Source organism: Lepisosteus platostomus, chromosome 27 (genome assembly GCF_059453375.1).
Source record: "Lepisosteus platostomus isolate fLepPlt1 chromosome 27, fLepPlt1.hap1, whole genome shotgun sequence".
NCBI lineage: Eukaryota > Metazoa > Chordata > Actinopteri > Semionotiformes > Lepisosteidae > Lepisosteus > Lepisosteus platostomus.
In genome coordinates this window covers 1,721,932-1,746,367 of record NC_142637.1, presented here as the reverse complement: position 1 = coordinate 1,746,367, position 24,436 = coordinate 1,721,932, and the positions used below count along the sequence as shown (strand labels likewise).

The 24,436-nt window shown below is 50.8% G+C and overlaps 2 protein-coding genes across 8 annotated transcripts in view; both read right to left on the bottom strand.

The window, feature by feature from the left end:
• Positions 1-7,997, bottom strand: part of fcho1 (FCH and mu domain containing endocytic adaptor 1) — a 59,318-nt gene extending 51,321 nt beyond the window's left edge. For 4 of the 6 annotated variants that reach the window (XM_088622215.1, XM_088622217.1, XM_088622216.1 and 1 more), the window contains exons 1-2: positions 7,946-7,997; positions 7,753-7,842 (exon numbers count right to left, since the gene is read on the bottom strand). In XM_088622215.1, the coding sequence (XP_088478341.1) occupies positions 7,753-7,842; positions 7,946-7,982 (127 nt within the window). In that variant the 5' untranslated portion in view covers positions 7,983-7,997. Of the gene's footprint in view, positions 1-5,700; positions 5,822-7,752; positions 7,843-7,945 lie in introns of those variants that run through there. The other 2 variants (XM_088622219.1, XM_088622220.1) reach the window with 2 other exon arrangements.
• A 578-nt stretch (positions 7,998-8,575) lies between these two features.
• The window catches only part of map1sa (microtubule-associated protein 1Sa), a 33,197-nt gene continuing 17,336 nt past the window's right edge, over positions 8,576-24,436 (bottom strand). For both annotated transcript variants that reach the window (XM_088622214.1, XM_088622213.1), the window contains exons 3-7: positions 22,259-22,341; positions 18,079-18,219; positions 14,394-17,781; positions 13,793-14,016; positions 8,576-12,789 (exon numbers count right to left, since the gene is read on the bottom strand). In XM_088622214.1, coding sequence (XP_088478340.1) covers positions 12,634-12,789; positions 13,793-14,016; positions 14,394-17,781; positions 18,079-18,219; positions 22,259-22,341 — 3,992 coding nt within the window. In that variant the 3' untranslated portion in view covers positions 8,576-12,633. The remainder of the gene's footprint in view (positions 12,790-13,792; positions 14,017-14,393; positions 17,782-18,078; positions 18,220-22,258; positions 22,342-24,436) is intronic.

Sequence of the window (24,436 nt, the reverse complement as noted above, 5' to 3'; positions counted from 1 at the left end):
GGGAAGAATCTATAAATTTTGAATGGGCCTTTATTTAATTCTGTATAACGTTACAGATTGACAAAAAGGAGACAAAAAAAATGTCAGCAATCAGTAGACTCTGATACACGGGAACCGTCACCAACCATATCAGATGTGCACTTCATAATTTAAGCCCTTTTAACAAAGCAATGAAGCAAAAAAATCTAAAAGAATATAGAAATCTCTAGGTATGGCAGAGGTTATTCTAAGGCATGCATATTGTTAAAAGATGAAAACACTGATCACGCACAGTTAATGACCGTTTGCACAATGTATTCAGGTGAAAACCCACCTGGGTGTCACGAGCTGATCATACATGATTGGCCATCCCTACGTCTGCAACGTCTACTCTGCATCACATGTACTAGACAGACTGCTCAAAGCCTATGCACATAACGTTATGAAAAATTGTGAGTTTTGAAATAAATGCAGGAAGATACCAGTTCTTTGCAGAAAAAGACTAGGCATGCCAGTGGTGACAGAGAAGCAAACAGCAGCTCACGAGAAACACATGGGCAATTCAAACCACTCGAGAGAAACTTGACCAGGCTCTTTCCAGCGAGGCTCCCTCCCTCCTCGACGGCGATAAACAGAGCCTTTTCATCACCGCGCTAACGAGGGCCGGAGAGGAACACGGACTGCCCACAGCCCTCTCCCTCACATCCGGCAGCGCTGTTCTCATTCAGCACCAGCCAGGAAAACACGGACAGAAGCACAAGGACAGCAGCGCCGATCCCACATATGGAGAAAAGGGAAAGAGATAGCCAAACGATCCATCCTTAAAGGCATCCTCAATTTTTAACTGGCCCATCTGTCGCCTGCGTCAACACAGGCGGCACAGAGAGGGAGAGGAGAGAGGGCCCAAACTGGCATCAGCCTGGCAAGCCATTTCTGTAACAAAAAACACCCTGCAAGATCAAGCAAATATTAACACCTGCTCTCTCTTCATCCTGTAACAGTTATCAGTCTCGCTTGACGTTTCTAAGAACCAATTTGTGTTTATTCCAAGTCCTGCAAGACAGGACACCACTGTTAGAATAAAAGGGCCAGGGAAGGAGTATGCAGTTTGGGGGAGGGGCAGTATTCTTGTCCTACAGTATGTTCTATTATATTGATGCACAGAAGAAATGCAACAGGCAAGCCAACGAAGATTAATCAAAAATCATCGTACACGTGGATCACAACAAGATCACGGAATACGTTACATGCGAGAAGGCCAATACCATGATTCGTTGACATATAAGTTTCCGATATAAAACAACTCAACACAGTTAAAATGGAAGCTCGGTGCCTGGGGGCTTTCAGTGCTGGAATTACAAACTGTTCAGACTTACGGCAAGCAAGAAGTTTTCACTGGTAAAAAAATGCAGAGATAACTTGACCCTTGTTTTCCCCCAGTAATGCTGATGTGCACGCAGATGTGCTGGCATGACATGCTTGTAAATGCATGTGCCCTGTGGGCTGGGGGTCTCACTGAGACACCCCAGCTTTTCAGCTGATTGGAAGAGGTGAGGTGTGAAGACCATTTAATTACCTGCCTGTGCCCTTGTACGCTGCGGTTCTCTGCTCACCCTCTCACACGCAGGCAGCAGGGCTTCAGCCGAGTTACTGTGGTACGCACTGCAGCTTGCAGCCTGCACGACACTGCTGCCTACTCACTTCAGCTCAACAGGCCCGAGGACACGACGTGCAAGTGGAAATGAACAGGAAATGATTTTAAGACTGAGAATAGGTGGTGCTTCTTTACACCAGTGGTTCCCCGTGCTGGTCTTGGGGGAACAGTCTCTTCTACATTTCTCTCCAGCGGAGCTCTAACAGTCCAGTGCAAGATGATGACTGAAAACCCCCACGTCAAGGTACAACTTCAGCCCCCATGACCACATGCAACTTGCTTACCTTTTTGACTAGACAGAAATCAGTTGATCACACTAGACGATTAATTGAAGATGAAAACACACACTCCAGCAGCAACTCCCACACCATCCTGGGCCAGAATGACCTGCTTCTCCAACGTGCTTCACCTTGAGAGTCGCGCATCACACCACATGGTGCAAGTCCCGCACAGTGCTCTGGGGGGGAGTTCACTCTGACTTGGAGGTGTGGCTCGTCTCTCGCTGACGTCACACACACTCACACCAGGGCCAGTCTTCCCAGAAGCCAGCTGACCCTCCACCACGTCTTTGGACAGCAGGAGGAAACCGGAGCACCCAGAGGAAGCCCGCAGAAACACGGGGAGAACATACAAACTCCTCACAGACAGCAACCCAGAATTGAACCCAGGGCCCCAGCGCAGCAAGGCAGCAGTGCTGACCACTACACCACTGTGCAGCCCATCTACTTAACAGCACTTTCTGAATTTATAATCACACATCTCTTTAGAAACATCCAAAGCTTATGGAGTTGAGTATTCTGGCGACTGATTTCATCCCTCCTTCCGGAGCAAGAAGATCTTTCCGTGTAGTATTACATGATACCGATCCTTGCAATTAGCATTCAGCGTTCTGGGAATTCCTGCTTTATATAGTTTTTGCCCTCTCCCAGTGCAGCCGTCCCAAACAGAAGACTACATTGTGCACACAGCTTGTCCGGTTTCCAGTAACTCGCTGACCCAAAAGCCCCACCAAGCTGGGTTTTTTTTCCCCTGGAATGCGAAGGAGTCACAGCGTACGCGACATCTAAGATCTCCACACACTCGAGCCTGGACACGCAGGAGGGGCGGCGCCGCCGTCACACGGTAACTGTATCAGCACGTGCATCCAGGCGTACCGATCTGAAGCGCGGCCGCGGCCCGCACGCGAGGGGGGGGGGGGTAAGGCCGCCCCCCCCCCCTGCGCAAACCTGCACCCTGCCTCCATCTGGCAGAGACCGGGGGCTCAGGTCCCCCTCCAGCCTGCCGGCAGCCCCGCTCCCTCCGGCTCTGCACGCCCAGCGGGCTCGTGTTCATGGATTAACAATCGCCCGGCTGCTCCGGAAAAACAGGACGACGTCAACCTGCGACGGTGGCGGAGAGGCCGGCTATTTCACCCCTCATTCCAATCACCTCCAACTCATGTTCAGTTTTATTTTCTAGGTGGGGGGGTCCTGTAACCCCCTCGGGGGAGACGCCTGCTTGCACAGGGGAGGACGCGGCCCGGCGGCGGAGCTCACAGATCGGAGGAGCTCCCTCACCGGGGAACGTTTACACGATGCCCCTCCTCACACATCTCTGCTGTAAGCCACAGCAGGGAGCGAACGCACAAACAGAACCAAGGCACACCTCAGTGAACACCTCCACTAACTAAGAGATGGCTCTCCCCAGAGCTCCCGCACCCAGCTGCCCTCCGGGCCGATCCCAGAGCAGTCATATCTTGCAAGGTTACAGAAAATCAGTCCAGAGAAAAGCAACCAGATAGACTCTGGGTTTTAAAGGACTGTCCTGCACCGACAGGCTGACGGGACTGAACTTCTTCAGTACCAAACAGAGAAGAGGGGACCTGATTCTCAAAAGACACCGAGCACATTCCGACCCGGGACACTTCTGTAGGATGCGCGGAGAAACACGAACCAGGGAGCACTCCCGGAAACGTGGCCGTGAATTTAAAAATGAAGGCTGGAGGCAATTCTTGTGCAGTTTATGTGCTGGGTGGCGAACTTCTAAATGCCCTCTAGATAACGAAGCACCCCGATGCACTGAATGACCCTGTAACTTTCAATACATTCTTGCCTGCATAATTCGTACCGGAACAATTTTCAACTTCTTTTTCCGGAACGTTCTTCCCAAGACTGAAATTTACTCGTGGGTTCAAAGTGAGGAGCAACTCCTCCCCCCCCAAAAAAAATACATGCATCTTAGCTCTGTAGCTCTAATCGATTGATGACGTGTGATGATAACTCAGAAGCGGCTGCAGGTGCCTCGACAGCCCCCTGCTGAGTGAGGGGGTGGCGGCAGTGAGATTGAGCGGTTTCATCTCGCCGTCCAGGGGAGCACCAACGAACCCTCAAAGGACCCACAGCCTGGATCAGGAAGTCACATGGCCCAGACCAAGGGAGCCGAGCGCCTATGACTCATCTGACATCAAGGATGCATGGTGGAAGGATCAGTCCAACACACACACAGCGCTCATAGTCTCACATCGCTTACTCACTTTCGCTGTGCACTGCTGGCTTTTCCCCAACCAGAAAAAAAGAAACACGTCTGTTGGGTGAGTGCATCAGTTGTGAATGGCACCGGCTCGTCAGCCGAGTGGGAGGACAACTGTAAAAGCGTCACAGAAGAAAGCCACAGATTTCACAGGCACAGAAAGACACAGCATCCAATTCTCCCGGTTTTCCTGGGCCAAATCAAGCCAAAAAAAAAACAACAATAAAAGGGGGAGGTCAACACTTTTTCCACAACAGCCACCTATACGTTCTGGGAAAAAGTGAACAGCACTCTAACCCTGTGCAGTTTCTAACTGCCTCATCCAGTCCAGGGTCACAGGGGAGCTGGAGTCAGGTACACCAAAGGGCACACACAGACATACACCGACAGTCTCCCCAGAAGCTAGCTGACCTGCCAGTGTGTTTTGGGGCTGTGGGAGGAAACCAGAGCGCCTGGAGGAGATCCACACAACCACAGGCAGAACACACAAACTCCACACAGACAGCACCCGGGCCACAGTGCTGTGAGGCAGCGGTCCTAATCGCCGTGCCTCCTGCCACTCCCTTTAAAACCTCTTACATTCACAATGTTAAGACCAGAGTCCACCCCCTGTTGAAAGATTAAGATAAAAGAAACACAAAACCAAAGAAGTACCAGCATGTGTCTGTTCACGAATGCATACTGTATATAAAACCAGGGCTACCTCCTGTTTCAGAATAAAGACCAAACTCTTTGACAGTCTACCCCTGGCTACCTCAGAATGAGAGGCTTTTATTTTCGACGACATAAACTCCCCAAATTAGACGGGGCCGTTGAAGCAAGTAAGCTCTGAAAGTGTACTGTTTTTCCCCACCGCCGAGGGCAGCGGTGTGACCCGTCAGCTCTCCCGCTGACCAGTGACCCGGCCGGAGCGGACCAGACACTCGGCTCCCGGTTTTACCGTCAGTCGGCGCCTCTTGGCGAAGCCGAGTGTACCGTCTCATGTGTGTACCACTCCTGCGATACTGCGAACAGACACCGCGACCCTCGCCACAGACAGTCGGTTAGAAATTGACAGTGGAGATTCTTACTAACGGGCTAACGTCAATATTAAGAAATAGAAAAACGACGGCAGGTCCATAACGCACGGACACAACCCTAGCGGGGACACTCGTACCTGAAACAGAGCAGTTACAGCCCCTGAAAACGCACTTGATTGACGCTGATCCGATCCCAGCGGACTATTCATTTACTAAAAACCGCGACCGGCTCGCGCCACTGTCAGGGCAACAGCGCGCGGGTCCCCCGCGAGCCGGAGGAAGTTGACGGAGCCGCGTCTCGAGCCACCCCGAGTCTCCACGGCTCGCGCCCCCTCGCCGCCTCGAACCGCCCGCGTGCGGAAAACCTCCCTCTCGAGGTTTTCTTTGAAAGAAAGACGCGCGGTTAAACCAAATAAAATGCGCACAACCGAACAGGGCGTTAATGGGTAATGGGTTTTTTTTTTGCCGAGCAAGACGTAGTTCCTCGCACTTTTCTATCAAATCCGAGCGGTTCTCGGGATTTTTTTCCCCCCCGATTACCTGCAGATGATTTCAGACGCAACGGCTCATCCTCCATCCCCGATCACCTGTCCTCCCTCCGCTAGCGCGTGGAAAGTCCTGTCTTGTTACACTTCCAACCCACAGTGCTCTCGCCGCCCGCAGGCCCCGCCCACCGCCGCTCCCATTGGCCATGGGCTCCGTCCGTCCCCATCCTTGGGTGAGATGCGCCGTAGGCATGGTAACCACCGGGGGGCGTGGCCCGAAGCCCAGCCTCCCGACCAATCCCATGCTGGGCTGCCGGACCTGGCTCCCGCCCACCTGTGGGGGAGCCTTGGAGCGCGGCCGCTATTGGCCAGAACAGCCGTCATTGTGCTGGAATCGCGGGAGGCGGGAGCTTTCAATTGTCCTGTGCTGCACCGCCGCCTCAGCTCCGGGGGTGCTGTCTGCGTGGACCGTGGGTTCCCTCCCACAGCCCAAAGCATGCTGGTAGGTTACTTGGCTCTTGGGAAAACTGGCCCTTGTGTGTGTGTGTGTGTGTGTGGATTGGACAGCAGTTCCGTCCAGGGTGAGCCCGAATTCGGTAAAGCGGTTAGGAAATGGATGGACGGGACTCTATTTTATTGACAGTTTTTCGGTTTTATTATATTCAAAGAAGATCAGATTATAACGAGAAGTCGCCGGATAAAACCTTATTGAGATTCTTACCGCGTTGTTTTTAAAGTGCTAAAACTTTTGTTTCCCGAAATGTGTACAAATATTCCAAGTTGCGTTTTAATTCATAGCTGTGACAAGAAAGCTGGGAATTAGTGTAAATGTTACTAGTAAGTATAGCTTTCATCCAGCAATGTGGCCTAATTTTAAAAGACAAATTAACATTTTCCCCTGTTCGAAACGACCTTCTGTGCTTAATTCCTAAGACTGAAAAACAAAAAAAACTTTATCATTATGTGCTACGAAGTAAGCGGGAGATGTATTTTAATCGCTGGGTCGGTTTTATTACGGCAAATGTTTTATTCAGAGACTCCTTTGGATAAAATATACACTTTTTGGAGGCCACTGCAAAAGCATTCACAATGTATGATTCAATTGGTTTATTGATTTCTTAATAAATATGTATGCAGCTATTAATGTTTTAAATTCGTAAGCACACAACTGAACTTCAAACCTGAACTATTGCAGTTTCTGAACAAAAATGCAAAACACTGTGAACACAATCTACATAAATGAAAAACTTGAGAGTACGCAAATCATTTTCAAGGTCACGCCAGGCAGGTGCTGATGGGCGCATTACCGAACTCTGTCCACTAGAGGGCGGGAGACCCTTACAAATACGTTGATCAGGTCAGTCACGATCTCTTCCTCCCAGGTCGATGATGAAGAAGGCTATTCTAACGGTGCTGATGTTACTATCATTGATCTGCCCTTATTAAAACGCATCAAGGATCAAGACAGCCGACCATCAAACACAACATATCCGTACCAGTATCACGGATTCATAAGAGCAAGTCCCGTGCTCTCCAGTACCCAGGGCCCAGGATAAGATAAGATCACCTTATTGGCCCTATACAATTCCTTGCATTAGGAATTTGTCTTTTTGCAGACCCCAGCTCGCTCTCCATGAGACACACAGACAGAGAAGCTGGGGGTCGGAGCGCAGGGTCAGCCATTGTACAGCGCCCCTGGAGCAGCTGGGGTTAAGGGCCTTGCTCAGGGGCTCAACGGAGGAGGAGGATTCAAACCGGCAACTTTCCAGCCACAGGCTCAGGTCCTGAGCCACAGAGCCGCCGCTCCGCCCCACAGGGCGAAAAAAAACTTGCGCCTGGCGCTGGGATGAACTCCGGCATGGACTTCACCTTCACCTGCATTTGAGGGTAGCAGCTTGGGGCAGGTCTAGGTCTAGGGCTCCCGTTCCGCTGAACGGTGTGAATCGTCCCCGGCTGGCATACCTGCTTAAACCAAGGAAGACGGTTCCTTAAAGTATCCACACGCTGTGTGGCCGGTCGGGAGAAGCTGGATTTGGCTCGTACCCTGCTCACCGGCACGGCGAGGACGCGTGTAGTGGTTTGAAGTCGAGTCTGCTAGGGGGCTCACCTGTCCGAAAAGCGTGACTTCCCGATCTGTCCTGTTGGTGCCCCTCACCTCTTCCAGGGAACTCCCCAAGCAGGGCTCGAACCGGATCGACTGAACAAGACAGACGGGCACGCGGACTGTAAATAAACCCATCCTGAACGCTTCCTTTTTCGAGTTCACGTTGAAAGGGGACTGGTTTTGTTTTTTTACAAACCGAAACACGTCGTTTTTGTCTGATCTAAATCCTTCATGTGTAAGGTGTCGTCTCAGACAGTGGGGGGGGGGGGGGGGCGGGGCACCTGGGCTCCCCGCACCTGCAAGCTGTTGCCACAGCAACCAGCCCGCTGCCTCCCAACATCCGGAGCCGCCCAGCCAATCGGAGGCTCCCTCGCTGCGGGGGCGGGGCCCGGGGGAAGACGGGAGTCATTGTCCCGCCCTCCTCCTGCACGACTCCTGACACGGTAGACTCGTCCCTTTCTAAAACTAAACGTTTCATTAATTTTGTAGTGATCTTTACGGATAGTAACCTGAATGGGGTTTCATTTTACCCCTCTATCAAATGTTTTTTCTTAACTCTACAACACAATAATACAGTAATTTGTATTGGAAAAAATACCCATCCTGTTGGTGCCTTCATACCAACTACTCCATCCATCCATTTTCTAACCCCAGGTGTCCCTGTATTGGATAAAGTGAACCCGGCCAGCAATGGGCAGAGGTAAAACCACGCAAATGATGATCCAGATTCTGACTGTTTTTTGAAGGTCAGCCTGCTGCCCCATTGCACCTGTGGGCACTGGAACTCAGTTACCTGAACCGAATAGTGAAAAAACAAAACGAGACCTTTTAGTGATTTATAAAAGAAGCATATTTATTGGAAATAAAACAAAAAGGATTAGTGTTCAATACTGAATCAAGTCATCAGCCTTCATTTCAGAGTACATAGCTCCCCCCACTTACACACACGACAGACCGTAACCTGCTGTAGAACCTGGTGAGATCGCCCGTGAACATGGTCCTGTTGCTGATCCACTACGTGTGCTCCAGCAGCCAGACAGCTGCAAACAGCTGGATGTGAAGAACAGTAACACTGCCCTGAAAGACTGAACCAAAGGTGACTAGTGTAAGGGAGGAAAAAACAGCAACTTGCAATTTCCAAAGTTTGTTTCTGGTTCATTGCATCAAAATATCTTTTGTAATAAGAGTTTTTCTCCTAAATCTTCAGGGGTTCAGGGGCAACCTCTTACTCCTCAGGGTTTATTCTACTGCAACCATGTGGTTGCTTAGACAACCTCAACAATACCTGTCCTCTATCATCACCCCCCCAAATGGGGGCGTTTACTGACCATAGTAACTTACTTCATCTCTCTGCTATGACTTCACTCCCTTTTGGTGCCGAGTGAGATTCTGAAAGCCTGGACATTCAGTAAGAAAATCCCTCACCCTTCTGCCATGATGCAGGACAAAAGATAAAGACCTACTGTGCTTTCTGCACGGAGAGATCGCACAAAAACTGGATTTGATTTTCCTTCAGAAATTCGGGGGGGGGTCACAGGTACATTTAAAAACATGTCAGGTTCAAGTCAGCTCTTCCCACAGCTGCTGCAGACAGCGTCTTAGACAAAGTGTTCAAGGCCAAAAGCCTCACATACAAAAACAGCCAGCAGTGAGAGTGGTGCATGCTGGGTCATATTGTTAGCTTAGGATGCGGACTTGAGTTGCCTTATATGGTAATCAGCGTACAGTGCAGCAGAGTAAGACATTCAGTCTAAGTACCAGACACAGATGTAAAAAATACTCTGCAGTAAGCAACCAAATGACATTTGTTTCCTTTTTTAACAAAAAATACCACGCCTCAGGAAAGGAAACGTCTGCAGAAAAGCCTAAGCCAGTTTCGGGTTTAAACGATAGCTTGAACTACACCACAGAAAATGGCGTTTGACAGATTTTAGTTTCAGTCTCACATGACAGTAAGGGGATTTTCAGGTAAGCAATTGCAGCTCGGCTCCCGGAACAAGACTTCCAAGGGGGTACAGAACAATAAGTTGCAATTTCACAACGTGACCACTAGGTGGCACATAAGCAATGACAGATTTTTTCCCCCACAGTCGTTTTAAAACAGGGATCACTGCCGCGTTTGATCAGGTGTTTTTGAGTAACAGAACCATGTTAATACAAGCTTATCGAATGTCACTTGTGTTATACAGCCAGCTCTATTAAAAAATCAAGGTAGATATTCTACCGAACAAAAAAAATCAACAATGGTTCAGGAATAAAAGATACCGATTTTTGAAACCATGCTGTCTCTATGGTACCAGACAACAGACGTGCACACATGAGAATCTTTCTCCGAGGCGCTCCCCACGATGGAATTCCTCACAGAAAAGCACGAGACGCCCTTCACGGTCTTGAAATCCAGAGGACTCAGCAGAGTAACTGTAATACAGCTGAAACAATCAGGATTGTGAGGTTCCCAGAACAATGCCAAAGGAAACGATTTAAAAAAAATAAATTAGCAAACAGACAAATAAATAAAGCGGGCGATGGAATTTGTTTTCCCTCTTTACATTACAATGTCGAGTACTTAAACAAAATTAAATTAAAAAGAGAGCCCTTGTGTGAAGGGCTCATCCTTGGATCTTCTGCCATGTCTGTAAACAGCCCCAGGCTTCGAGAATCGCTGGGGAGCGGCTAGGCCACAGCTGTCACCTTGACAACCTGCACACAGACACAGCACAGATCTCTCCCAATGAAAATGAACTCTTTCATCCACTCTTAATGCACTTCAAGGCCTTGACACCGTTATCTTCAGCCATAATCTCCAGGGAAAAAAAAAACAGTAAAACAACACTTCTGGAAATTATGTCCATATCCACAATAGCCTCTTTCTTAAGCTTCTGTAATAATTTAATATTCAGACATCATTTTCAGGCAGCTGCAAAACCCACCAAAAACAAAATTAACAGAAAAGAGCCAGATTTTCATTTCATATGGTCTGGAGGGAATCCCAGCGGTAACGAGACCTCGGCCTAATTAAACTCCGCAGCGATATCCCGCACGGCCCCGATTGTTTTTAACTGGCAATGTTTCTGAAGATCACAGTTTCCAAAAAGAGTTTTTTTTTTTTAAAAAAAGTGACTGAATTGTTTCGCTCTTCATGACACAGGATCGCGCTTTCTGTGTTAAAAGACTGAGACTGACATATTCACCTTTAGCGGAAATTGTCTCAAACTAAAAAGTGTCCGAAAAAGCCTTTTGCTATGGGATCGGAAGAGCCCTGAAGGATGAGAGCAGCCCCCTGCCTCACCGTATTGCACACTATCTAACACAGTGCATGCAGAGTACGACAGGCTAAAACGCACTGATAATTCACAGAATATGAGCTCGCTACCCTACAGCAGAACACCACAGACAAATGGACTAGGTGATGATAAATGTGGTGATTTTTTTTTTGTTACATTTGTGTAAATATTTCACATTTAGGCACTAACGCAACCCAGGCTCAAATATATGTATAAATATAAAAAAAAAAATCGGAAGCGAACCCTGTCCTATAAAACGTCTTCCAACTCTTGCTAATTACGCTCTTGCTACTTCCTCTTTTAATTATAAAAAAAGTCTTGCGTGTGCAACTTTAAATGACATTCCCTCCGAGATACGTGTGGCACCTAGAGATCACAGACACAGAACAACTACTAAAATGTGGTTATAAAACACGCTCGACGACGGTTTTGTTTCAGGCAGTTCCACAGCCCCTTTAACCCTCAGGAACCCCCGACCTGACGATCGGACCGCCCCAAACCAGCCAGCGTCCCGCCAGAAACACAGCCATGGCCTTCCGGGTCCACCTGACGGCACCGGCCCAAACTCCGCGAACCGCGCCCCCCCGGAAAGGAGCTCGTCGCCGCGACACGGCTGCGCTCGCCAACCGGGGATGCGTCGGCCGTCACGCTTCCTCCAGCACCGCGGGATCGACCCCCCGCGGCCCAATCCCGTCCCCCGCTCCGCGGTGCAAAACCCAACACCCTTCACTTCCTGCTCATCCTTCCACGACCTGCTTCTCCCACAGACAGCCCAGACCAGGCCTTCCCAGAACAGCCCCGCCCGCCTCACTGCTTCGAGCTGGAGAGCCTTCCTCTCTGCAGCGCTCAGCTCACAGCCTGGGTGGGCACCTCCCTCTCGCCCCCAGCAGGTGAAACCAGCCCCGGATCCCGCTGAGCTGCCACTGCTCTTGGGCGGTTTACTCGTTCCGAATCGGAAGCACGCAGCTGAGGTGGGAACGCTTTGGCGGAAAGGGGGGGCCGAACCAGGAGACGCCTTTACGCCCCTGTCCTGACACTGCAGTCCCGCTCAAAGTGCGCCCCCCGCAGGACGATCCATTCATTCCCGAGACCCTACAGACTCATGCTTTTAGTGACCAGTTTGGTTTCGTTGTGAAAACCGTGCAAGTGCGCAATTAAGATAAGTCCCCCCCCCCCGCCCCCCCAAAAAAGAGGATTGTTCTGAAAGGCAGCAATGAATTCCCACGGCCTCAAGGGGGGGAAAAAAAAAAAAGAGTAGGAGTGTAACAAAGGAGTGATGAACGGCCCCGTTCCCCAGAATCAGCCGCCTTTCCAACCCCCTGGAGATGGGCAACGCGACAGGAAACGGTCAAGGGCGGCTGCGAACGTGGAAATGAAGATCGGATTTCGGGGAACTGGGGAGCCCGTCGTGGCCTGGTCAGGCTGGACGGCGGCCGTCATGCTGCTCTGGGGTGCGAAGCTGCCTGGGGATCCCCGTCCTGATCGGGGGGATGGGGAGTTTCGTGACCAGGCACGCGGCGCCGGCGGCCGCGAAGCGCGAGGGAGGGGGGTGGGGAGGAAAGGCGGGGGGGGGGGGGGGGGCCGGAAGCCTCCTCTGCCCTCAGAACTCCACTTTGCAGGCTGGGAAGGTCTCGTCCTGCATGGCCACCGTGCTGTTGCTGCCCAGCACCGTGATGCCCAGCTCCCGCTGCCTCTCGTGGGTCTCCTGGTACCAGTCGTGCATCACCACCGAGTCAAAGGTCGGGATCAGGGTCACCTGGAGGAGACAGGGGACGGCAGTGAGAATCCTCACGCCTCTTCGGCGTTCAGAGCTGCCTTCTGTTCCTGCTGGCGACTTCCTGCCAGGTGCTGTCTAAAGCCGTGCCACCTTGTGGACGTATATACTGAACATCAAACACCACCACCGCATTTCATTCTGCCCGTTACCATTTGTGATGGGCAGGAATGAAACGCACAGGTTAGCAGCGTGCGTGGCCAAGGCTGGAAGGAATACCAGATGTGTGCGGTGTCCTGTCCCATTCCTCTTGAAGAGCCGGGACTGGCGTGTGCCTGCTCACTGGACTCAACCCGGGACGTCACATCGCCCCGGATCATCCCACCGATGCTCGATTGGGGTTCACACCTGGTGACAGTCCCCCTGTGGATGCCCTACTTCAAACCTCCACCACCCAGGAAACCAGCTGTCACAAGCAGCACAAGGACACACTTGTCCTGCTGGAACGCTAGCACATTAGGATGAACCCACAGGAAGTAAAGCATGCCATGACCAGCCGCGGACGAAAAAGACGATCAATATATTGGTGCCATTTGGATTAAACTGTATCCAAAATATTTATAATATGCATATATTCTTGGTGCTAAAAACAAATGCACAAGTGTGATTGCTCAGTATATACAGAATTAAAGTAAACAAGAACTGCATCATTTTTAACATCTTTGCTAAAAGGAACCACTGCAGATCAGGACAGCAAGATTCTCCTTTTCTGCCACATGAGCTCAGCGGTTCCTATACCACACTGTGACATCAGCAGCTAGCCTGACAGCACATGAGCACAGCGGCTCAACGTCTAGAAATTCTAACTGCCCACTTGCTCATCGCATCTGTCTGGAGAACAGGTTGTCAACTGGTACTTCACTAACTGCAAGGCCCTGGGGAACTCTGGGATGAATTTGTGAAGAAAGACTGACTGAAAGTAACTACCAGCTAAGCTAAGAGGACGTTTCAAGCCCATCTTCCGACCTGCGGCGGTACCACTGACCTGCACGCTGCCCGACCACAACGCCTTGCCCTCCAGCAGCGCGTCCAGGATGGGCCGCATGACCACCTCCTTGAGCGGCTCGTCCCCGCTGATGATGTAGCAGGACGAGCGCAGGCGTTTGAAGAACTCCACGTCCACCGTGGCGGCGGCGCGGCCCGAGGGGAGGTACGCCAGATCCAGGAACACGGGCGTGCCCGCCGGGGGGGGCCTGCCGCCCACAGGGCCTGGGAGGAGAGGGAGACAGAACGAGCAGGCATGACGGCTCGCGACAGAGATGGTCTGCTGCCGATCGGAAGATCACAGAATGCGGGGGGAAAAAAGAGGAAATTCAGAACACCCATCGTTCTGCTGAAATTCAGACCACTCGTAGCCTGAATGTTTCACTCGTGCAGATCAGTTACAGCCCCAGAACCCGGGGGAAAAAAAAAACTGGAAGAAGAACCCGGATGGCCCCCCCATCAGAAACGGCCGTATACTTGAGATTTAAAGCAGGTTCTCCGTCGTTTCGACTTCATGTGTCAGAAGAACACATCACTCTACTACTTCCCCCGTTTCGTCTTGTATTTGTCCTGTCGTACCGAAGAATGAATCTGGCGCTCACCTGCAGTGGAGGGTCTTGCAGTGGTCTTGGAGACGCCCGCGGTGTTCCTGGAGGGTGGCCGGGCGTCCAAGCTGGAGCTCGCCCTGGCGGAGGAGGAGGAGGAAGTGCCCTGGGCACCTTTAGCTTTGGTGTTCTGCGCCGCCGCGTTGGCAGAGCTCAGCCTGGGCGTGCCCCCCTGCTTCCTGGCCTTCGCCGCGCCCTTGCCGTTCTTCGTCTGCTGCTCGGCTTCGGGGTCCGCCATGCAGGTGCCGGGCTGGGGCGGCAGGGGGGGCAGGTCCTTCAGGGGGGCGGGGGGCGGATCCCGGGCCGCGAGGCCCCGATGGGACGCGCGGGAGGCCGGCCGCTCGTGTGGCGCGAAGCTTCCAGAATCGTCGTCCGAGTCCAGGCCGCCGTCTGCGGTGATGGAAGGGCATTCCTCTGTTCCCGGGGGAACGTCGGAATCCGACTGGGTGGGGAGGGACTCGCTGGCAGAGGTGGGGGGCGTCTCCTGCCCCTGAGGGGATCTGCGGTTGCCGGCCCGACGCTGCGACAGGGGCTTGGCAAGCTCCTGGGAGAGATCACTGTCGTCCGACAGGTCTCGGGGGCTGGGGTTGACGACGGAAGGCGAGAGCTGTTCCAGAGCTTTGGGGTGCCTGAACTCGCAAGGGGAGACGAGGCACAGGTCCACATCATGAGGAGGTATCTCTGGGAGGAGGGCATGTGGTCCAGGCAAGCGTCCCTCCGAACCGTCACCTGGAGGCCGGATATTGTGAGATGTCCGCAAGGGAAGGGTCATTCCAACTTTGGACTCTGGGTCCACAAAGTAACCATTTGTGTATGGCCGTTCACCAGTCTCTTCTTTGGGAGACTCACTGACTGGGGGTAGTACTTGTTCAAAGGAAACGGACAGGGACTCATCCACTTCTGTGGAATGGGGGGAACCAACTTCTGCTGGAAGGGATGGAGTGGTGATGGTGGGAGAGACATCAGGCATCACGTCCTTAAATGGGCTCAGAGAAAGGAAGCTTGACTGTTTATCCTGGGAAGAGGAGGAATTTTCCAGGCCAGCTTTAGGGCAGCCGGACTCTGAATTTCTACACGACCCCAGAGGCCTCCCATCCTCAAAGGCTAAATTGGACATCTTCCCTCCTTGACTGCTGTCTTCTCCAGATCCCAGACCATCCTCTGCAGGAGACTGGTGGAAAGGGGTATGACCTGCACTGGCTGGTCCTGACCCAGGAGGAGAAACAATCTCCAGAGTCTTCTCATCTGAACTCCCACATGGGTCCTCCTGACTGTTCCTCAGCAGGCCCTCTCTCAGGGCTCCATCCAGGAGCCTGAACTCGGTGGGAGTAAGGTCAAAGTTCACACTGCGGTCACTCTTGGGGGTTCTAGCCAGGGGTGATGGAGGGCCTATCACCTTAGCGGGGTTGGGAATAGCATCCAGAGAGCGGAACTTCTCTGGGCTTTCCAGAACTTCCTCCACAGCTCCATTTCCACTCGGCTCGCCTTCAGCCGCTACGTTGTCGAGAGGCGACTGTTCCACTTCACTCTCGGCTGTAGCGATGCCCTCGTCTGTTGACTCCTCTTTGCCCGTCTTTGCACCGCCTCCCCGCTGCTGCCTTTCGCTCTCTTCTCTCAGCTGCTCGAACTCTGCCGTCATGTCCTCCGGAGTGGACATTTTGGAGCGCTCAGCGTCCCCCTCACAAGCACCAGAGAGCTTTTCGCTGTCCGTGTCCTTTCTTGGCATCTTGAGCTTTGCGCCTTTGGCCGAAGACGTTGCTTCCTTCTTCGGAGGGGCCCCGTCTTTCTTTGGAGGCCCAACTTTAGCAGCCGGTTTCTTCGATTCTGCCACAGCCGAGGCGGCAGCTCCTGGGGCTTTCTTGACCTCTTTCACGGGTTGCTTGGTCAACTTCCTCTCCTCTGCTTTGACCTCCTTTTTGACTTCTTTCTTGGGCTCTGGCTTGACATCCTTCTTTGGTTTTGCGGCCGCAGTGTCCCTTTTCACCATTTCCTTCTTTTTCTCTCCATTCTCCTCTTTCTTCGCGGGGAGTTTCTCTTCTTTCTTCTTCACCTCCTTCTTCTCATCTTTGGCCGGCTCCTTCTTGGTGGCCGGCTTCTCTTTTGACGTCTTTGGCTTCACATCAACCTTCTGTTTTTCCTCCTCCTTAGCTTTTGATTTCTCGTCCACGTCCTTTGGACAGGGTCCCTCTTTCAATGCATCTCCAGAAACTTTGCTCTTGGCCTTAGTGTCAGGTTTTTTGTCACCTCTTCCTAATTTTTCCTTCAGTGTACCACTGCTGGGTCTGGAGTCTTTTGGGACTGACTTCAGGCTCTCCCTGCTCTCTGCCCTTTTAGGCTGCTTGTCCGACTTGGAGGATTCCAAGTCTTTCACACTCACCACTGGATGCTTGAGAAAATCCAGGTGCTTCAGCTTCTCAAGGCCTTCCAAGATTTTCCCCTGGGGTGTGCAGCCAGGGAACAACACACGGATAATTTTCTCCAGGGGGTTAGCTGGGTGCCAGACCAGTAACGCACAAATGGAAACTAGGCACTGAATACTGATCTCTGAGCCTTTGGGGGAGCCATTGCCTGGCCAGTTCTGCATCAAGGTTTCAAGATCCTTGCTGCCTTTCACTGGGTTGAGGACATACAACTCCAGGCGACCAACCCCCATCTTCTGGAAGAGGATGACTGGCTCAATAACAGGCCCATTGGTGCGGCACAGGGGCTCTGGCTGAACAGACAACCTCTCCAGGTACTGCAAGGTAAGTGCCACTTGATCGCAGCTCCTCAGCACTTTCGGATCGCTGGGGAGGGTTTTTAGTCTCTCTGGGGCATTGAGGAACACCACTCCCAGCTCCGGGGAGATGAGGTTCTTGAGCCAGTCTTCGTTGCTTTGAGACCCCGCTGACTGGTCGTCTTCCAGCTCAGCCGCCTTCCTCTGCAGCAGGCTGTTGATGCCAGGGAGGTTGTCGACCCCGATGTGGGTCAACAGGACCGAATCGATTCGGTCGAGGTGCCGGACCAGCTTCCAGAAGCAGGCACGTGAATCGGAGCCCCCGTTGACCAAAACATTGAATCCGTTGACGGCGAAGAAGGCAGAGTCTCCCCGGCCTCCAGGGAAAATGTAGCAGCAGGGCCTGGAGAGCTTGAGGAAGCCAACGGTGCCGGGCGGCTCCAGCAGCTCGAAGGGAGAGCGGGGCTCCAGAGACTCCGAGAGATACTCGGTGAACTCCTGCAGACCTTCCATCTCGGGCAAGATGGTGGGGGGGTTCGTCTTGATCTCAATGAAGTCCTGAAGGTTATGCTTCTCCAGCACAGAGTTCTTCCACTCGCCCGAGTTTGGGCCGGCTAGGGTCAGACTGGCTTTGTGCGTCGGGTCTGCAGAGCTCAACAGTTCACCAATCTAGAGGAGGAAAGTGCACAAAACACTTAGACTTCAAACACCAACCTCAAGAATGACATCTAAAATTACCGTATTATGGGCTGAGTAAAGCTGAGTTTCACCTTATTTTAATGCCATTAATTAGATTCTACAAGATCCCAGAAATGTCTTTTTTGGACCCTTAAGACCCTGGCAATGACTCTGATCGTGCACACTCTTCTCCTCCGACCCGCCCACCCCTCATCCGAGTCCCATTCCTAGTTAGCTAGCAGGGTTTCTGCACAAGTATTCACTATCGCTATTAAGGGGAACGCTGACCTCTTTATCTGCGAAGATCTGAATGAAATCCTGGAGAGAGAAGCTGCCCATCTGCAGGACCAGGTCCCCCTCCTCCTCCACACACTGCCCAGCGAGGACGAGCAGTTTGTGACGGGACACATCCGAAATCAGGGCCCGCACCTGTAGGGAGAGAGACGCAGCACTCTCAAGGCCTGAGGCAGGCTACAGGAGGGGCGCTCTCCTATTCCTAGACCAACATCCACAGTGAAAATTGTTTTAGAAAAAAAAAGATCATGAATGTTATTCAGAACGCTGCCAGAGAAAAGGAAATACCCTACAAACCGTTGAATTTGCCCACAGATTGACTGCTCATGTTGGAACCACAATCAATTAAGGACTGCAGAGCCACCGTCACCCGGAACATCACAACAATGTTGAAATGATGGTCAGAGTCCTGCTTAGTAGATCCAAGTGTAATACTCATTGAAAGTCATACAAAATCACTATTTGCATAAACCCTGATTTCTTTCAAAGCTAAAATATATTAGGTAAAGCCAGAATCTACTTCAAGATGTGCCGAAAAACATTTTCCTTCTCCTTCTAATCTTAATCACACTTTACGGTTTGCTCATAAATTCAATGATCTCACAACAACCAATAGCCACAGCACACCGTTTACCCTGAAAAACGGGTTTTATTCCAAATTTCTTCCTAACTGTTCAGACGAAATGACCTGAAAAAGCCAAGCACCTGCCGACAAACACAGGGGGAAGCTCCTGCAACTTTCAGCCAAGAATTAAGTTCCGTCTCAGAGCTTATCTGCACAGAAGCCACATAAACCCTCTTGGCCGCACTGTGCTGTCCTTGTCCTCTCACAGCCTTGTTACAAGACATTGTAACAAGTATTTTAAGGTTCCCAACCAAAAGCCAATGACAAACTAAACATTTGAAGTAAGTGCAAAGGAACAAGGACGTTCACCCAAATGCACCCAAAGACTTCGATGTTGATGTTGACGTAATTTTTAGATAAAGTGGAGAAGCACTTGAAAAGGTAAACGAAAAATGCTTGGATACACAGTTAAAAGCATACGATTAAACGGAAGTGATGTCACATAAAAACCGGATAGGAGAATGGCAAAACCTCGTTTATCATGCAGTGTGCATGCTTTTGATCGCCACATTATAGAAAAGACATTGCTGCTCTGGCATCACAGCAGAGAAGATCAATAGGATACTTCCCAGGGATTAAGGGCGAAGCCACGGGGCCTTTTGAGTCTCGAAGAGTGAAGACAGGAGGGGGAACCGACAGAAGTGTTCAGCATCTTCAAAGGCACCGACAACGCCAGCCGAGGTGGACCTCTTCGGCGTGACCAGAGTGAACAAACGGAAACTACACCTCTGTACCCAGGGGGTTGTGGGAGTATGGAACAAGCTGCTCAGCCAGGTTGTTTAAAGCCTACAGCCGTGTTTCTTCCAAAAAGAGATAGCTGAGGACTTTGCAAAAAATAACTGCTAACTACCAAAATGGACGAGATTGGCCAATTGGCCTCCTTGTTTGCACTTTACGTTCTTGTGCATTAGAAATGACTTCCTATTTGGTTTATATCTGTAATCAGCAATTTCATAGCCTCTCTCTCTCCGTTCCCTCTTCCAGCCATTAGGTTTTATTTAAGGCAAGTATCAAACAAATTGAGCAGAACACTTAAGAAGCAACAAGCAAAATCTACTGCAAAAATGCTTACGACAGGTTACAGCATCAGAATCAATCCCATTAGGTCTTATGCTGGTCGAAAGAAACAACTGCCGTTAGGATCTCAAAACCGAGAGCTGCTGGGAAGCTGCCAAGTCATTTAGTTTTTATTTAAAAAAAGCTATTTCACAACTGGCAAGTAACCACCAGGATGGGAATAGCCAGTCAGGCACTCTATCAATTTTGTGAACCCATTGATTTTTTTAATGCACATCGAGAGCTCCGTCACATTAAAATGAGCATTGAGAAGGAGGTGAAGGTGACCAGCCATTGGACCCTGCAAGTCCTACCGAGGTGTTTGTGACTGCTCCAGTTTTGGCTTGGTGTTGTGTGAAATTCACTTTCTCTCATCTGCCAATGCTGCAGTTTAGTATGCCTGGGTTCTGTAAAGCATCCAGCTTTATGATATTCGCCTGGGAGATTCAAATTCTGCTCACAGTGCTGCTTGGCACGCTCAACACCAGGCAGAAGGAGTATGAAAAGCACAGGCCCAGCAGGTTTGTAGGACACTCCATCTGGATGACTAAAAAACATGAAGGATTTACAGACTCCATTGTGTCAGATCAGCATTTGGTTTTTTTTTTAAATCAGGATCAAATTAACACGCAGGATATTTTAAGGGGATGCTGGTCTCTACTCATCAGAACTTGAGTAAGAACAGGATTTCTGACCAAACCACGGTGATGCAAGAAAACAACTGGACAGCATTGCAACTGTCTCAATTACCTGGCTAAATAAAAACAGATTAAAAATCTCTCTAAAACAGACTTCGTCTTTGAAACCACTTGCATCACCGTGGTTTGGTCAGACAAAATCTGCCTTTTGTCAACATCCCTCAGCTTGAAATACTGGCTGATTCCCTACTTTTTGCGATGAATCCTTAGAGCATTTTGCTGCCTGTTGGAGTGCATCATGGGAGAGGAAGACATGTCTGGCTACTGAACTTCGAACGGAACTTGCCAGGTTAGGGTTTAAAATGGTGAAAGGCTTCTGCTCCAAGCAGCTAGCTTACCATTTATTTTAAGGACTTATATTGTGCATAAATCTCTGCCACATTTTCACATGCTTTGAAATTCAACAGTTCAAGAAAACACCAAGATCAATCTCCAATTGCTTTTTTTCCCCCCTTTATCTTCTCTCACAGTTCCGGATGCTGTACGAAGCCTTCGCCCACAATGAAGGAACACGAGTGGGAAACTGAAAGGAATCAAGAACGATACCAACCACAGAGCCTGGAGCACACTGTCTTAACAGTTTCGCCAAGCGAGGAATCGGCCCCTGTGGGTGTAAAAGGTTTTGCCGCTACCTTCAAGGTGCAAAGCTGAACTGATCTGGGGTGCGACACAACCTGCCAAGTTTCAAGTCAACCTGCGCAGCAGATCAGTAGACTGCAGCAGTGTGAAACAAAATGGCGGCCTGTCAGCCACTGTGGGGTTTGTAGTCACCTACATGACAAATCCCAGGCAGCTGTGAAAATTCACCTCGACATGCCCCTTCATCTAGGCTTTACTCTCTGACAGACAAAGGCAACCGTTATCGAATGAGGCAAGACCCCAGTAACAGGATTTTAAAAGGAATGAGGTATGAGCTCAAGAGGCTTATAGTGGTAAAAATAAGACCTGTTGTGTAAACCGGTATAAAGACGTGATACTGAAATATCTATCACGGCAAGTTCAAAGCCTGTTGGAAAAGGAGATTTTTTTTACTCCTAGACTCTGTCTGTGCTTGTTTACAGAAACAACACAAAATGTGCACGCACTTCACCAATCACACACTAATTAAGCCTGTGGACCAGTCCTGACCTGCCTCTAGCGCAGTGCGAAACCAGCTTCGTGGTTTTCGTAGGTCACTCAAGTCACATAAAATCACAAACAGGTGCTAAAACCATTAAAACAGTACATAACAGAGAAGTAAATAAAAACTTTCAAGCACACTCACTAAGCAGTTTTATTGCACAGAGGTCCCTGAGTGGAGCAGCACACCGAGAGCCAGTGGATGGCTGGGGCCAGCCGAGAGCTGAGCTGGGGGGGGAGAACCTCTCCCAGCAGCAGGGGGGGGGTCACGCGCACCGCTGAGCCGGGCTCGCTGATTAACAGAAGGGTCTCTTCCAGAAATCTCACCAGGCCCTCACTTAATCCTCGCTGCATACTGCACACGGTCAGTTTGCAACAGACACTCACAGCCTTTTAAATTAAGACACTCATGCATGCCAGTTAACAGCATTATGACAAAACAACAAACAGCTAATCATTTTTACCATTATAAAAACTAAACTGATTTATCAAAGGCAAAAGTTAACATATCCCCCTATCATCTGATGAGCATGCTAGGCGAGATCTTCTGAGCACATTACTGATAGAAGCAGAAGCGCCCTCCCACAACGTTTTTTCTCAGCACGCTGGGCTCTCATGAGAGCTGCGGGTGTCTGGAACAGTTCTCCCAGCCAGACGACATCATGAAAAGCCTCACCTCTGAGCAGACGAAGTCGTCCGAGGGATTGACGACAACATGGGTCTCCAGCACATCGCCACTGTGGTGCAGGGTCCTCTGGCCTGCAGGGGGAGGGAGGAAGCGAGTGAGCAAAATAAAGGAGACCGCGAGAGGGCAGAACGAGAGAAATCAACTCTCAGGGCATCGGCACTGACAATACCGCTGCGCCAAGTCCCGAATCAAATTGACATGTTAATGTGGAAGGAGATTTACCCAAAGGGTGGTGGGAGTATGGAACAAGTTATTATTGAATCCAACACCCTGAAAGCATCAGATCCGTTAGATCCTAACTACCTAACAAACGACCTAGGCTGAAGGACCTCTTCTCAGATATACAGTAACTATCACGTACAGGCAATTGCTACAGTCGTATTAAGCGCATGTAAGGTTTTTAAAGAATTTATGTTTCCAACAGATGCAAACAAGCAAAAAAAATATTTATGACCCGTTGCACTGGAGAGCGAGAATGGAAACTGGCAGACACAATGGTGACTTTCATTAACGAGGACTCTCCTGACATGAACGTTAGGGCAGAGGATGGCACATGAAATCCAATTTCACATGTCTTGCGGTTCTACAGCAACCCAATTAAAGGACCTAAAAGGCATTTAGCTGGCTGCCTTAGTAAAAGGGGAGTCTGTCCGACTCCAGAACAGGCTGCTATTGACACAAATCGCACTGAAATACAACAGGGAAAAGAAATTCCACAGCCAACAGCACCTTCCCAATTTGACAGAATAAGGTCTTCTTTTCTGTGAAACTGTAGTCAAAGCCCAAAAACCAAATTAGATTGCCAGGCCTAGCTTTTTTTACAGGAATCCACACAGCTTAACTGCAGGAATTCCATAAAATGCAAAAAAGCAAAGCGACATCGGACTCCCCGCACCGTGCCGACGAGACTCTCCGGTACTGGACTGGGACACTGCGCCAGGTGAGGAAGATCTGAACCGGGCCAGTCAATGCACAGCGGATCCGTCTCTCAGCCAGGAGGAGGAAGGACCAGACAGCTGAGCAGATAACTATACAGGTTTCTGGCTGTCGCCTGCTTCTCGTCAGCGCTGTGACTTACAGAACAACCTCCACGCCTCCCCACCTGCTACCACAAGAGGAATCTGGGGAGCAGCACAGCCTGTGGCTCTGCTGTGATTCTTAATCACATTCCAGCAGGGCACTGATTACGCCTGCCTGTACAAGACTCAGACTCACACACTTGGCCCTGCAGTTAATCAACAGCTGCTCTTCACAAGCCCGAGAACAAAACACTGACTCAGTAACAGTCTCGCCACGCACCGAGGTCACGGCAGGCCCCCCGCCCGCCCTGACACGAGCGTCCCTCCATCTGCCGCGGAATCACCTGCACAGCTCTCGCTGCTCCGATACAGACGACGTGGAGCTAAATCATGCATTCCTCTCATTTCAGTCTGCTGACTCACACGTTCCATCCATCCATCCAGCCCTTTCCCAGCGCCTTCCTCTAATTCAGGGTCGCGGGGGAACCTGAGCCCATCCCAGCAAATAGAGGGCGCAAGGCGGGATACACCCTGGGCAGGACGCCAGTACATCACAGGGCCACACACACTCCCACCGGGACAATTATCTCAGAAGCCAATTAACCTTCCAGAATGCGACTGTATTGTGAGCAGAAACCAGAGCACCCAGAAGAAACCCATGCAGACACAGGGAGAGCATACGAACTCCACACAGACAGCGCCCCAATTCCGGAACTGAACCCAGGCCCCCCGGGCTGCGAGGCAGCAATGCTGACCCCTGCGCCACTGTGCCGCCCTCAGCTCATGCATTCCTCCCATTTTAATCACTGCCGCTTATTTTAGGGGTTTCAGCTGTGCAGCGGAGGCCGAGGAGGAGCGGCTGTCCCCCCGCCCGCTGCAGCGGCTCTCCGGAGAGCCCCGTGTGTGGCATCTCCACACACTGCAGAGACGAAAGACACACCAGTCAGGGGAAGAGGGGAAGAGGGACAGGCAGCATGCTCCTGGACTGCAGCGGCTGCGCTGCAGAGAGCCGGAGGAGGGAAGTGATTGGACGAGTCCACTTGGCACACCTCGGGCATGAGGGAGAAACCCCCGTGTCAGTTCAGGCTGGCAGGGATGCGTTCTGGTTACTGTATTTCTGCCGCATCTACGTTACATTTCTTTCCAG